The 13,720-nt window shown below is 43.1% G+C and overlaps 1 protein-coding gene across 2 annotated transcripts in view; it reads right to left on the reverse strand.

Moving 5' to 3' along the window:
* Positions 1-11,127: 11,127 nt before the first annotated feature.
* The window catches only part of LOC138513424 (carbohydrate sulfotransferase 1-like), a 310,424-nt gene continuing 307,831 nt past the window's right edge, over positions 11,128-13,720 (reverse strand). For both annotated transcript variants that reach the window (XM_069628268.1, XM_069628267.1), the window contains one exon: positions 11,128-12,822. In XM_069628268.1, coding sequence (XP_069484369.1) covers positions 11,711-12,822 — 1,112 coding nt within the window. In that variant the 3' untranslated portion in view covers positions 11,128-11,710. The remainder of the gene's footprint in view (positions 12,823-13,720) is intronic.

The raw sequence follows: 13,720 nt of genomic DNA on the forward strand, positions 1-13,720 counted from the left end.
CTATGTTGAATGTGCATGGGTGTCATGTCAGGGGGTTCTGTGGCCACTGTTAGTTCTCATTATGGCCTGGTACCTCACATGGATGGTTGTTGCTTGCTGGGGTTCACTTTGCTTGCTTGCATGGCAGTGTGGGGGTTCAGGGATGCCTGCAGGGTTGTCCCTGTATAGGTGTATGTGTCACTGTGATCCTCACCAGATGCAGCTTGGCTGCTGTTTATTAGCTCTACCATGCCCACGCCCTCGATCCTGACCATGTGCAGTATACCACTGACCGTCTCCTCCCATGGTGTCAGTTGCAAGGGTTCCACTGAGCCACCTCCAGTGGCAGCTGTCTCCCAGCAGTGGATGGAGATAAGGCTACTGACCCTAGCCTTGAGGTCATTCCACCTCTTCTTCATGTCCTCAACCTAACGTTGGATGGGCCCTACGGCTACCATCATGTCCCTGATTTCCGCCAATATATTGTTTTTGCGCTGTTGGCTGGTCTTCCTGTGCAAAGCCCCATACAGCTCCTCAGAATGGGCAACCACTTGCTCTGCCAACACCGTGAGCTCCTGCTCCATTGATGTGGGCTTCCGCTTCCTCATATGGGGCACCCTGCCTTTGCCGTTTCCCCGTGACATGTTTGACCTTGGCTGGGTGTCTGAATGTCACTCCTATTTTGAGATATTTGATGGATTGTGATTTCCAAAATGGCCAGCATGGTGCTTCCTTTTATGGGAATGACGAATTTCTGCTGGCGGTATTTCCACCAGCAGAAATTCTGCTGACTGCCATGGCGGTAATGGTAATTCCATCAATTGCTGGCAAAATTACATCATACTATGGGTTGTTCTCCGGTAAATCTGCTGGGCAGAATTACTGTTACAGCCTTTGGCGTGTGTGCATCCCTGCCAGGTTGTAATACGGCAGTACTTCCACAGCAGCCACGGCAGAGTTACCAACAGAATACCGCACAAACCTGCAATGAGGCCCCATGTATTGTATAGTCTATCTTGGTATGGTCCATACTCAACCACCCTGCACACATACAATCACACACCATTAACTTAATCTACAGTACATTGCAGTGTGAACTGCTGCGGCACCCTGTGTGTTTCCGTATAACGGTGGAATTTTTACAGTGGAATGTGGGGTTTGTGCATGTTAGAGTTTTGTGAGTGATGGCTAGCGAAACCAAAATCAGATAATAGACATGTTTGATATCTTCATCTTAGTCTCTTACTTAATTAAGTGCTTATACCTGTCAATTAAACAAAGATTCTCCTTTTGTACATTCCTGAGTTCAGTCTGGTTCCGGCTTGGATTACCTTAATTCATTAACAACATATTTTATAGCTGATGATCATTCCCTAGTCACTGTGGTCTGCAACCTTTGGCTCACCAGATGTTCTGGACTTCAGCTCCCATGGGCCCAAGTCAGGCTAGTCTGTGGTGAGGGATCATGGGAGATATAGTCCTAAACATCTGGAGAGCAGCAGGTTGTGGACCCTAGTGACAAAACCTCCTAATTAGTCAGACATTTTTGATACATTCTACAGGAACTACTGGCACTGACTGTATGTATGTATGTATTTATACGGGAGAGTTTCATAAAGTGTGAAACAATCAGCAATTGGCCTCTTGGTGCTATTCCACAAGAAGAAAACAGAAGAAGGAAGCATGTGCTTCATGTTTCCAGATAACATAGCCTTCAAGTGTTCTCTAAAGCTGAGGTGATTTGTCTCTACCCGACGTCTCCAATGTATCTTTCTGAATTCTGGGATGGTGAGGAGACATTGCAAAGCAGAGCACTGTTATCTCTCTGGTTAATATCTTTGGAAACAGTCAGTAAAAATAGAAGGGGTAGTGTCATGAATGGTTTTGCGCGGCAGGCACAGGAAACCAAAGAAAGATCTAATTCCAGATGAGAAATGATCAAATTTTCCTATCTTCAATAGTGGATGAGTCGCTGCATTTTGTACTTTTAGGGTCATTAGTTTTGATAATACTCCCAGGTAAATACTATCACAAATATTCAATCTGGTTGAGCTAAAAGCATTAACCACATAATCTGATGTGAAATAGAGAGGTATGGGTGAACATTTTGTAACTTCTTTAAGTGTAAAAGCAATTTGTCACCACTGATGAGACCTGTGGAGCAAGCTTAAGGTCTGAGTGTATTACCAGCAGCCATCTTGGATTGGTGACCTCACTTCCAGTGCCCATCTTAGATTGGTGATATCATTTTGTGGCCATTTTGGATCAACACCCTCTCCAGCTGAAGGCCACAAGAGGCTTCTCTGGGCCCACCAATAAGCAAGAAATCGCCTGATTGCAGCAACCCCAGGGACAATATCAGAGAGACCAACCCCTGATGGACTAGGTGATCAGGTGACAAGAGCGTGTGTAATCCATTCTGAACGTCCTAGCGGTGTCCAGCCGGGGGCGTCACAGTTAAGGGAGAACAGTGAAGGGTGAAGACCCGCTATTGAGCAGCCTCTTTGTCTCTTGACCTATGAGCCTTTGATTTTGCCTATCTCCATGTTGCACCTGGGAGTACCCCAAGTTTCCTAATTACTGTACTGTCTCTCCGCACTGTGTTTCCCACCTATACTGAATTTATCCCTGCTCCTCATGCTGCTCCAACCTAATCACCTCATCCTATGCTTTCTATGTTCATGCTACAACTTCCTCCTTTCCTATCCCTATTATAAAAATCCCAACTCAAAACTCCCACTTCTCCATCTCTCTTCCACCACCATCCAACAAACAAAGCCGGCGATCTAACCATACCTCCTCTAACAACTATCCACCATGCCTCTCTACCACTAGGACTCATCTTCTCTACTCTTCCTAACCTCATCAACTGAACATTGCACTGTGGAATGCTCAGTCTGTATACAGCACACCTTCCTTTATCAATGACTACATTTCTCCAGCTCTTTTTCTCCAAGTAGTTCTTGCTATGACTGAAACCTGGATTTCTCCATCTGACATTGTTACTCTGGTGGCCCTCCATGACTCTAAGCTATCCTTCATTCAATCTCCTTGACTGACTGGCAGAGGTGGAGGTGTTGGACACCTAGTCCCTTCCTGCCTAAATGCCTCACAAATCTCCAATGCCACGTCCCTTACTACCGTTTCTAAATTCACTATCTCAGCTATTGCTCTGCCTCACTCGGTTCACATCATCTCCATCTATCACCCTCATAGTCCCACTGGATTATTCTTTGATGATCTTGGGCAACTCCTTGATTCTCTTTCCACCAAGCATCGCCTCATTCTCTTAGGTGACTTTAACCTTCCCTCTCCAACTACTTCTCAGAAATCTGAACTTCTGTCTTTTATTAGTGATCATGCTCTCCAGTCTATCCATAACCTCCCTACCCACATAGGGGATAACTCTTTGGATCTCTTATTCATCTTCACCTCTCTATCAGCCACTAATACTACTGTCACATCATCCATATCTGATCACTTCATTGTTTACACCATCTCCTTTCCACTCTCTGACCTTTCCTCACCACTTTCATCACCTATTCACAAATTAAATGTAAACCTTCTGCCATTCCTCCTTTCTCTCTGACCTACAGTTCTCACTTTCCTCCCTTCACGCCCAATGCCTCTTCCATAACACTGTCTTCTCCACTATATGACTCATTCTCCTCATTCTTCCCACTGCTTACTTTCATCCTTAAGTCACATCACCCTCAGCCATGGGTTACCCCATATGCTCTCTCCACACAGACATGTGTTGGCTGCTGCACTAATGTAGGCATACCCACTCGCATGAGGACCTGCAACTCTACCTCTGTGCCCTGACCTCTCTCAAGGCCATGCTTGATAGAGAGAAAAGGGTATTATACCTAACCCTCATTGACTCTCAATCCAACTATCGTCGCTGGCACCAGGGCACCATGAACTCACCCCTCACTCCTCCTAAGTCTATGACTATCAACTCCACTCTCACAGTTATTGACCTAGCTGAATATTTCACTGCAAACAGGTCCAATATTGAAAAGCCACTGCATCGCGGTTTCTGCAAATGCTGCAGAATCGCTTCCTCTGAGATAAAGGGCCTCATTCCGAGATTGGAGGTAGCCATGGCGCTATCAGCGCCATGGCTGCCTCCAATACCGGGTCCGGTCTGGTTGGATAGGGACTTACCGGGTCATTCCGACCCTGGAGGACCCGGTAAGTCCCCATTCAACCAGCCATTCCCCATTCCTATATGAGACCCTACAGGGCTCAATGGGAATGGGGAAGGCGGTAATTACGAGCCTGCTAATAGCAGGCCCGTAACTAACGCCCTGGTCCCTTAGCAGGACCCGTAAAGAACGTGTGGTCAGACCACACGTCCTTTACGTTTCCCGCTAAGGGACCTTGGAATTGGGCGGTAAGGGATTACCGGCACCGGTCTCCTTACCGGTGCTCGGTATCCCTTACCACCCAAGTCGTAATGAGGCCCAAAATATTGCTAATTGCTGTTGTACCGGCCCCCAAAATTAAAGTCCTCCCAGGTTGGCGTTGAAAAACGAAAGCAATTATGTGAAGCAAAAAAGCAAGTAAAGGCACACATTCATTGTGTCAAAAGGAATTACAGGTTACACACAGCACAGCCTTTTATGTGTAGAAGTTGGATCAACGTCCATAACGTGGCCATGAGAGTGTGCATTAAAGGGCAACCCATACACAGTGGGGATTGTGGGGACCTATTGCCTTTCTTCTGCGCATGCTTGTACTTTTTCTCTCTGTTGTTGTACACGGGTGTTTGAGTGGCACTCGTCTAGTTCAGCGGGCTTGGCAGTGGCCCCTTTGCAACCATAGCATCCCTATTTATCTTCTGATGAGACTTCTACTTATGTTATAATAACACTTATCCAATAGCCTGAGCAGTTTAGGAAAAGACTTCCTCAGTCATACAAAACATATATGTGAATCAAAACCCAAGCCAGTAGGAAGCACAGCACATGCGCCATGTATGTTTGTTCTCTGAAATGTTTTTTTTTTCTGTGAGGCAAGGTGCTTGCAAAAGGTATTCCGAACATTTAACAATTATAACTACTCATATAGTAAAACAAACACCTGCAGCTGAATTGTCGCTATGTGCTTAAACAGCAGGTACCATTATTATGTAACTCCATGGCACTCATTCCATTTACTCTGGGTGGCAGCATTAGTTATTTTATGCTATGTTAGTGGTGTTTTCCATTCTGCGCCAGCCACCACCATAGTGGTCTAAACCACACAGAGGTTTGTGCAGATGGTTCTGCATTGTGTCCCCTGCCAGAAGCATCTAGACTTTTGTCTAACAGGAATGGAAAAAGGGCATAGGTTAGAGGAAGGATGAAGGGGGACGTGATATCAACAGAGGTAAAAGATGTGCAAAGGTAAGAGAGAGGAAGAAACGGTAGCACCTTCGAGGCATATTACTAAGAACCCCAATTTCACTAAAATAGGTATTAATCCCGTACTACCGAATGTCCCTCTGGATACCGAGGAACCGGATATAAATGTCATTTCTATTGAGGAAAATGACAATCTTCATTGTTGCTTACTAGATACCCGCTCACAGGTTAAAACATGCCTTGGAAATATCATACATGATTACTGAGAGAAATGTAGACATCCTGCTCTTAACAGAAACTTGGATGACTCCATCTACATGCCATACGATATCCCTACCAACACCACCTAATTACAGCATGCTCCATGTTGATCGTGCTGTGGGGAGAGGACACGGGGGGTGGCCATTATATTCAGGAAGGATCTTGAGATACATACGTCTAATACGACTGACTTGGAATTTTGTGAATCCCTTCATGTTAATCTTAAAGTTAATCACACAACCTCCATACGCTTCCTATTGCTGTATCGTCCTCCCAGTAGTACCCCAAAATTCGATGAACATCTAATGGCAAACATCGATAACATTTCTAAGGAAACTACCCCTTTTGTTGTCCTTGGTGACATGAATTTATGAGACAACAACCCTCAGGACACCACAGCAAAGGAACTCATTACATCATTTGAAGCCATTAACTTTCAACACATGGTTTGCAAACCCACACATAATGCTGGTAATACTCTTGACTGGATTCTTGCCAAAAACCAAAAGATAACAGTCACTTCTATCCTAAAATGTGATTGGTCGGACCACTATTTGGTGAACTTTTTGTGCCATTCTGTTAACAGACAGATACAGCCTGCCAGTAAAACTACATTGGAGGTATCATGGCTTAATAAAAAGTTAATAACCAGCAATAATTTCAAGGTTAAGGTCTGTCCTCTTCTGCCAGTTAAACCAATATATACTGTTAGATACTTTCACTCAGGCCTTTAGAAAGGCTACTAATCAGGCCTTTGATGAACTGGCTCCACCCAAATCCAAAAAAAACAATAAATCTACCTCACTGAACAAATGGTTCTCTGGCAACATTCTTGAAGCCAGAAGAACCAGGCGTAAAGCTGAGCGTCTTTGGAGGAAAGATCAATCTGAGTCAACACTGGAACTCTATAAACAAGCAGTTAAAACCTATAAACTGCTCATCTTCCAAACGAAATCAGATAACCTTAATAATAGAATCCTACAAGCCAAATCACAATCAAAAGAAATGTTTTCGATTCTTAAAGAGCTAAAAGACCCTCGATCTATCCTCTCTGCCCAAGAGATTGATAAGTGGTGTCAAGACATCCATGTGGGTTTCTCAGATAAAACCCACAAACAACACCAGGCCATTGAAATACAGAAAAACCTTTTCTCAGAACACAAGGAATTTCTCCCAGCCATACCGATAGACAAAAGCGACCCTTTGGACCATCATCCAAATCTCTTCTCCTTTGAAAAAGTGACCCTTGAAGAAGTACTAGAGGTTATACACAAACTTAGGCCATCTTCCTGTCAAGGAGATATGTTCCCTGCCAATCTATTCATGGAGTAGGCAGACACCTTAGCTCATTGCGTAGTACAATTTATCAACCAATCTTTTGAAGAAGCCTATGTCCCTGCAAACCTCAAGGAAGCCTGCATTACGCCGCTTCTGAAAGAGGAAAACCTAGATCCATCAATACCAGGTAATTACAGGCCAATAACTAATGTGCCCTTCTTACTCAAAATTATTGATAAGATTGCATACATACAGTTTCAGAAGTTTGTGGATACTAACGAATTACTGGCAAGTGAACAATTCGGATTTTGAGCCAAACATGGAATGGAGGCTGTGCTCTTGGAACTCCAGGCTAATATCGCTAATATCATCGTAAAAGGAAATCCGGCCTTATTAATGTTGCTCGATCTCTCCTCGGCATTTGATCTCATAGATCATGATCTCCTGGCCGAGAGACTAAGAACAATGGGTCAATGCTCCTCATCAGCCCTAAACTGGTTTAAATCTTTCTTGTGCCCAAGAATGGCCGCAGTGGTAAAAGGCAACTATAGTTCTCAGAAAACATTGATCACATGCGGCATCCCACAAGGTTCGTGTTTATCACCGCTACTCTTTAACTTCTTCTCCATACTTTTATGCAACATGCTTAAAACTATGGGAGTCCAGTTTACAAATTATGCTGATGACACCCAATTGATCTTTGAATTGACAGGATCATATAAAAGGGATGTGATAAGAGTTAACGAGGTGTTTAATGCCATACAAAAATGGATGGCCAATAACTCCCTTGCCCTTAATGAGGCAAAAACTGAACTGCTCATCCTTGGCACACCTCAGAAAGTAGGTAAGCTAAACCAACAATTTAAAAAAATTAAGATTAATGACAGCTCCATTGAAGTATCTGAGCATGTCAAGTCTTTGGGAATCTACATGGACTCTCATCTCTCCTCGTATAAAAGACATGTCTCTTATTTAAGATCTTCATGTGGATTCTACACAAATCTCATCTGGCAAATACGTCCTTTCCTATCTGAGAAAAACTTAGCCCTGACTGCAGGAGCTATAATTAATTCCAAGTTGGATTATTGTAACAGACTCTTAATGGGCAAGTCTAAAGGTAACATCACAAAACTATAGAATATACAAAACGGTGCAGTAAGGGCCGTATTTGGACTAAATAGACGGGAAAACCTTTCTAAAGCCAGAAGAAAACTTCACTTGCTCCCGGTACAACAGTGAATAAAATTCAAGTGCTCAGTTGCAATCTATAAATGCCTGAAGGGGTCTGCCCCTACCTATCTCACTTAGAGACTAATCAAGGCACCAGTACATAGAAGTCTTCGATCTAACAGCAAAAATATCCTACAGCATCAACGGAAAACATTGACTAAAATTGGCGGTACTAACTTTGTTCACTGGACCCCCACGATTTGGAACCCTCTGCCCTCTGGCATCAAAGATAGTGTCTCACTCACCATATTTAAAAAACTACTCAAGACACAGCTTTTCGATGAAGAGTAAGCCTAACCGGCATTGGCCGTCATACGGATGCTTGACTCTTTCTGTTCCATGTTGTCTGTCTTCGTGAGTGCCTTGAAGCCCATGGGCGATCGGGCACTATACAAAAACAAAAATATATAGATAGATAGATAGGTATGGATGAAGCGTCTGATAGTTTGCATGACTGTAGCGACTGTGAAGACCAATCAGAGCATACCACTGACCAGGGAAAGGGCTAACAGCGAAATTGAAGACCAATCAAAGCATACCACTGACCAGGGAAAGGGCTAACAGCGACAGTGAAGACCAATTAGAGCATACCACTGACCAGGGAAAGGGCTAAAAGCGACAGTAAAGACCAATCAGAGCATACCACTGACCAAGGAAAGGGCTAACAGCAACAGTGAAGACCAATCAGAGCATACCACTGACCAAGGAAAGGGCTAACAGCAACAGTGAAGACCAATCAGAGCATACCACTGACCAGGGAAAGGGCTAACGGCGACAGTGAAGACCAATCAGAACATACTACTGACCAAGGAAAGGGTTAACGGCGACAGTGAAGACCAATCAGTGCATATCACTGACCGACGAAAAGGCTAACAGCGACAGTGAAGACCAATCAGAGCATACCACTGACCAGGGAAAGGGCTTACAGCGACAGTGAAGATCAATTAGAGCATACCACTGATCAGGGAAAGGGCTAACACATGATGTTCCTTAGGACAAGCTCAAAGGGAACTTTCTAGAACCTTGAAAAAAGTACTGTAAATTAGTCAGTAGATGGTTGTTTGATGAGCTTGAATTGTGCACCTGATGACTCTGGCTGCATGGTGGCTCCTGTGTGGTTTCATCGACCGCAGTTTGTGAATAGACATTTAATTTAACCTATTGTGGGTAGTTTGACAGTCTTCTGTCTTTTTTTTAATGGAGTTCTATCCGTTGCCCCAACCCCTTACACTCTACCCATCCCCTGTATTCCCACCTACACAGACATACACATATTTGTAGGCCAAACTATCCAAACAGATTGAACTAAACTGAATGTTCACCTATGCTTTCTTTTCTGTCGATTAGGTGTTACTGTAACCTGTCAGGCAGCAGGCAGAAACATTCTGGAATAAACCAACCAGCTGTCAGGAGTGGCAGGTGCCACAGTGGACAGTGTGGATGTGGAATTTGGTGAATACCAAAGGGAGACAGACTAGGGAGTGTGGGTAGTGCCCAAAAGGGCCATACCTGCATGACCACTTGTTAGGGTCTAGGATGGATTGTGATGGTGTGGTGAATTTACTGTGAAATAAAGAAATAGATCTAGAAGTTAAAACCCTCACTGTTCCATGAAATTCCACACTAATCTTAAAAGACACCAACTGAATAAGATGCTTATAGATTGTTTAATGGCATGTAATTCCTTTTCACTGTGTGAGAATTAACTGAGAGGTAATGGTGTAAAAAAGCAAGGAGGCCTAGCTGCATCAAGGGTTATATTGCATATAAGGTAGCGCTATAGTAGTGCCCCGCATATTCGTGGTTCTCCGAGAACTGTGCCCTGTGGATTATAAAGCAGAAATCCTACCCACAGACCCTTCTGCCGAGGAATGTCCTTAAGAGAGAAAAAGCTAGTAATATGTAGCTATGTAGACTAAGAAAATAGACCATGAAATCCCCATCCCGGCCACGTTCAGAGGCATAGGAAAAGACCATCCCTCTTCCATTCAAGAGAGGGATGCAATGAGTGTGTCCAAAGCCACCTTGCGCTGTGAAGGGTAATCTAGGGTTTCGTCAACCATCCTTACCTCATTGACTTTTAGTTCGACTCCTCTTTATCGTACGACCGACATAGATGTGTGTGTGTGTATGTGTAGGGAGTACAGGGTGAAAGGGAGTTAGGGTTTCTGGGGGGGAGAAGAGTGTGGTGGTATGGGGGAGGACCCCCCATTCAAAGAACAAAACATTGGACCACCAACAGGACTTGAACTAAAAATCAACAAGGTAAGTGTGGTTGATGAAACTACATCTAACTGCTATGTAGAGATGCGTGGCCCACACATATCTACAGAGCTATCATACTTATAGTGCTAAACTACTAAGTCTTCATATCGGCATAGCTGCCACAAGCAATACACGGTCAAGACACTAGCCACATATTGGCAGCTATCGAACAATACATTGCTTATAGTTTTCAAAGGATATAGATATGCGATGGAACTTAAGGTATATAATGGTATGCATTACAAAGAAATTACCTGTGAGCTAGCAACATAGGGCTTATGATATGCCCCATTGGTAGGTGCTTGACTACCAAGATATCATACCGGCCATCCCTTTCATGTAGGTGCTTTGGATACACAAAAGGACTTGTTTCAAATAAAAAGTGACGGGGCATGGATAACTAAATATTAAAATGCACCAAGACAGGTGTCTATACGTTTTGATAAAGGCTGAACCTCAGTTGCCAAGTGGACGTATGTCATCAGTGTCAACTTTTATCCTGTCCTGGGTTTCCAGACAACAGCACCTTTAATGGACAACCCAAAACTCTGAGCCCCAGAATGCTAAACTCTATTGTCATCCATAACTGGATCAAATGGACTATAGTGAAATGGCGGAAGTTTGCAAATAAGTGGAAACTGACCTATAGGCAAAGGGTTGCAGCATCTTCACAAGCATTCGGTTCACATACTCACCTTAACCTCTATTACCCAAGGCATACGTGCAATCAAGTGTATTTAAATACAACTAGAACACGTGCTAATTATACAATCTTGCACAATTTTAATGTATGAATAGTGAAATTACCATATGTCTCTTAGGCACTCATGTTTTATGTTTACAACACAGTTTGAGGTTGTTGCATTTGCTTTTTTTGTATGCAGTTGGTGCTAGAGTTATTGCAATTATCTTAATTCGACAGAGTTGGACTAATGGTTTCCCAAAAATACCTAGCCAGCTACCCTAAATATATTATAGTTCATCACCAATTATTTATCACTGCTAAATAACAAGACACATTTTTTAATAGGCAACCTAGGCGACATGCAATAACTTTGGTACCAACTGTAGTTCATAAACATGCTTTCAAATAGTTGTGCCTTTTCAGTCCCATCTTTGATCTCCACAATAAAAAAGCAAACATTATCCTCATTCAAGACAATCTCAAATATCTGAAGCACTATGAATACTCATGTCATGCCATGGTTACTGCTCACAAGTACAAATCTAGCTAAGACACAGAATGATCGAATCAGATATTATAAAAACATGTCAAAATGGCCGCTGTTTGCCGGAATATGATTAGGGTGCCTTTTATTCTCATGGAAATGCTCTGTTTATATCTGCTAAGAGAATGGTAAAAAGTCTCTGGGTTCTACAAGACTGTGAGACATGTTCCTCAGCTCTGCCGAGGAGTCTACAAGTTGATATCCTAGTTGGGATAGGGTGTTGTTACAAAAATCTTGAATGCTTTGAACGATATTGAAGCAAAGACGTAGTCTCCAGCTTTCAGCAGCTTCCGTAGAGTTCCGGCTGGTGGTGTACTTATAATTCCCAGAGGGAACACTACCATTGGTGTTTTGCAGTATCCACTTATGAACTTGACTCTGCCAGCTCAGCCCTACAAATTGATAGATTTCTTTGGCTTTTCTCACAGGGTATCTGGCTAAATCTTCATATCTAACAAGCATATATTTCCCTTTTAACCACAAAGGCCTACTAAAACCAGTTTCTGCTGAGTTACTGAGATCCTCACAAGTTGTCGTCATCTGGGACAGGTCCACACTATGCGGCTTTCTGCCAGTCGTGTTCCATATTTTCCATGACCGGAACTGGTCTGTAAATGTTCCAATCCGAGATGTTAAAATTCCTCTAGGGTCGCGCACCAGATGGATAATTTTGAGGTTCAGTCTGGGATCTTCCGCAAGAGTTCTGATGTCACTGATTTCAGGGATCCGCACTGTTTTTATTGCTATGTGTCGCCGTGAGTGGCACGCCTGTGAGGCTAACGTTAAATTGACCGACCGACACTTTTTTACACATAGGTTTTCCTCTAAGTTAGGCACATTTTCACACACTGGGTGTGAACACAAAGCGTTGCTTGCCCCTCTACGGAAAAATGAAGATGTTTCATGGTCTCTTGGTACTGGTTTGATGTAATTTTCTAGGAAATTGAAATCACAATCGTACAAGTTGTGCAGAAGATCTCGGTATGCCCCAAGCAGAGCTCTTCTGTCCAAATGGCCTTTCACTCGGGCACTTGAGTTAGTGAAGGCCTGTTGGACATGAAAGAGTGGTTCAAACAAGTAAAATATATCAGGATTCTGGTTGAAGAGTTGTCCCAAAAATGAAGAGCCACTTCTGGTAGCTGAAAATATGATGATGTGTTTTCTGCTTTGCTGCTGGATTGCATCATGGGAATTCCCAGCGTCCTCACACAATGGCCCGCCACTGTTATCTGAAATGAAGAAAACAGAAATGGCTGTGTGAGTAGTTTAAGAACTTTAAAAGAGGACAATTTGCTAATGAACTCCTTGGCCTGTTAGGAAGAAGCCCAAGATGGGTGATGTTGTGAGGACTGAAAGTTAGGAGACAATAAAACATACATAGATATCACTACTCACAGCTTTTGAAACTTGCTTCAAAACTATGGAAACACAATTTTTTGCAATTATTCTAAAAAACACCAAATTGTGAAAAAGTTCAAATTTCAGGGTTCAAACGAGTCGAACTCTCCTTCCCCTGGAAAGGTGTCCCCCGTGTCTCTTGCTCTCCGTTTTGAAGTGCAAATATCTATAAGTGGGTAAGGCAGTACATTTTCTTCTAGGCTCCAGGAGACCCCCTTTGGTGACAGTTCAAACCTTATACAAACAATAATGCATGAGCCCCTCTCTATCTCTGGAGGGACAACCAGCTAAAAATATATAAATACTGCATACCTGATTTTGCCCTGGTTTAAATCTTTAGCTCCTGCACGTAGCTCTGCAAAGAGCTTGGCCAGAGATCATTACCTAGTAAGGGGCCAGGGATATTGAAAGTATGAGATTGCAGAGTTTTTGGACTGATAATCATATCTAGGTACTTCCAGCCTGCACCGGTCAATACCACAGGTTTCGTATCTAACCCTCCAGCTATCCGATTAACAATCCCTTCCTTATTTGCTTACAGAGCCACACAACTGTCAACAAAAATGGTAGACAGGTGCAATATAAGACCACTTTAGATTGCATTAGATTACAGATGAAGGAGACATGTGTTAATAATTTCCATTCACATTTAATATGAACAGTCTCATTCGTAAGGAACTATTTATGAGTGTATTAATAATCATATTCATCAATATATAAAAGGTGCAA

This window comes from Ambystoma mexicanum, chromosome 12 (assembly GCF_040938575.1).
Source record: "Ambystoma mexicanum isolate Mex_15411 chromosome 12, UKY_AmexF1_1, whole genome shotgun sequence".
Classification (NCBI taxonomy): Eukaryota; Metazoa; Chordata; class Amphibia; order Caudata; family Ambystomatidae; genus Ambystoma; species Ambystoma mexicanum.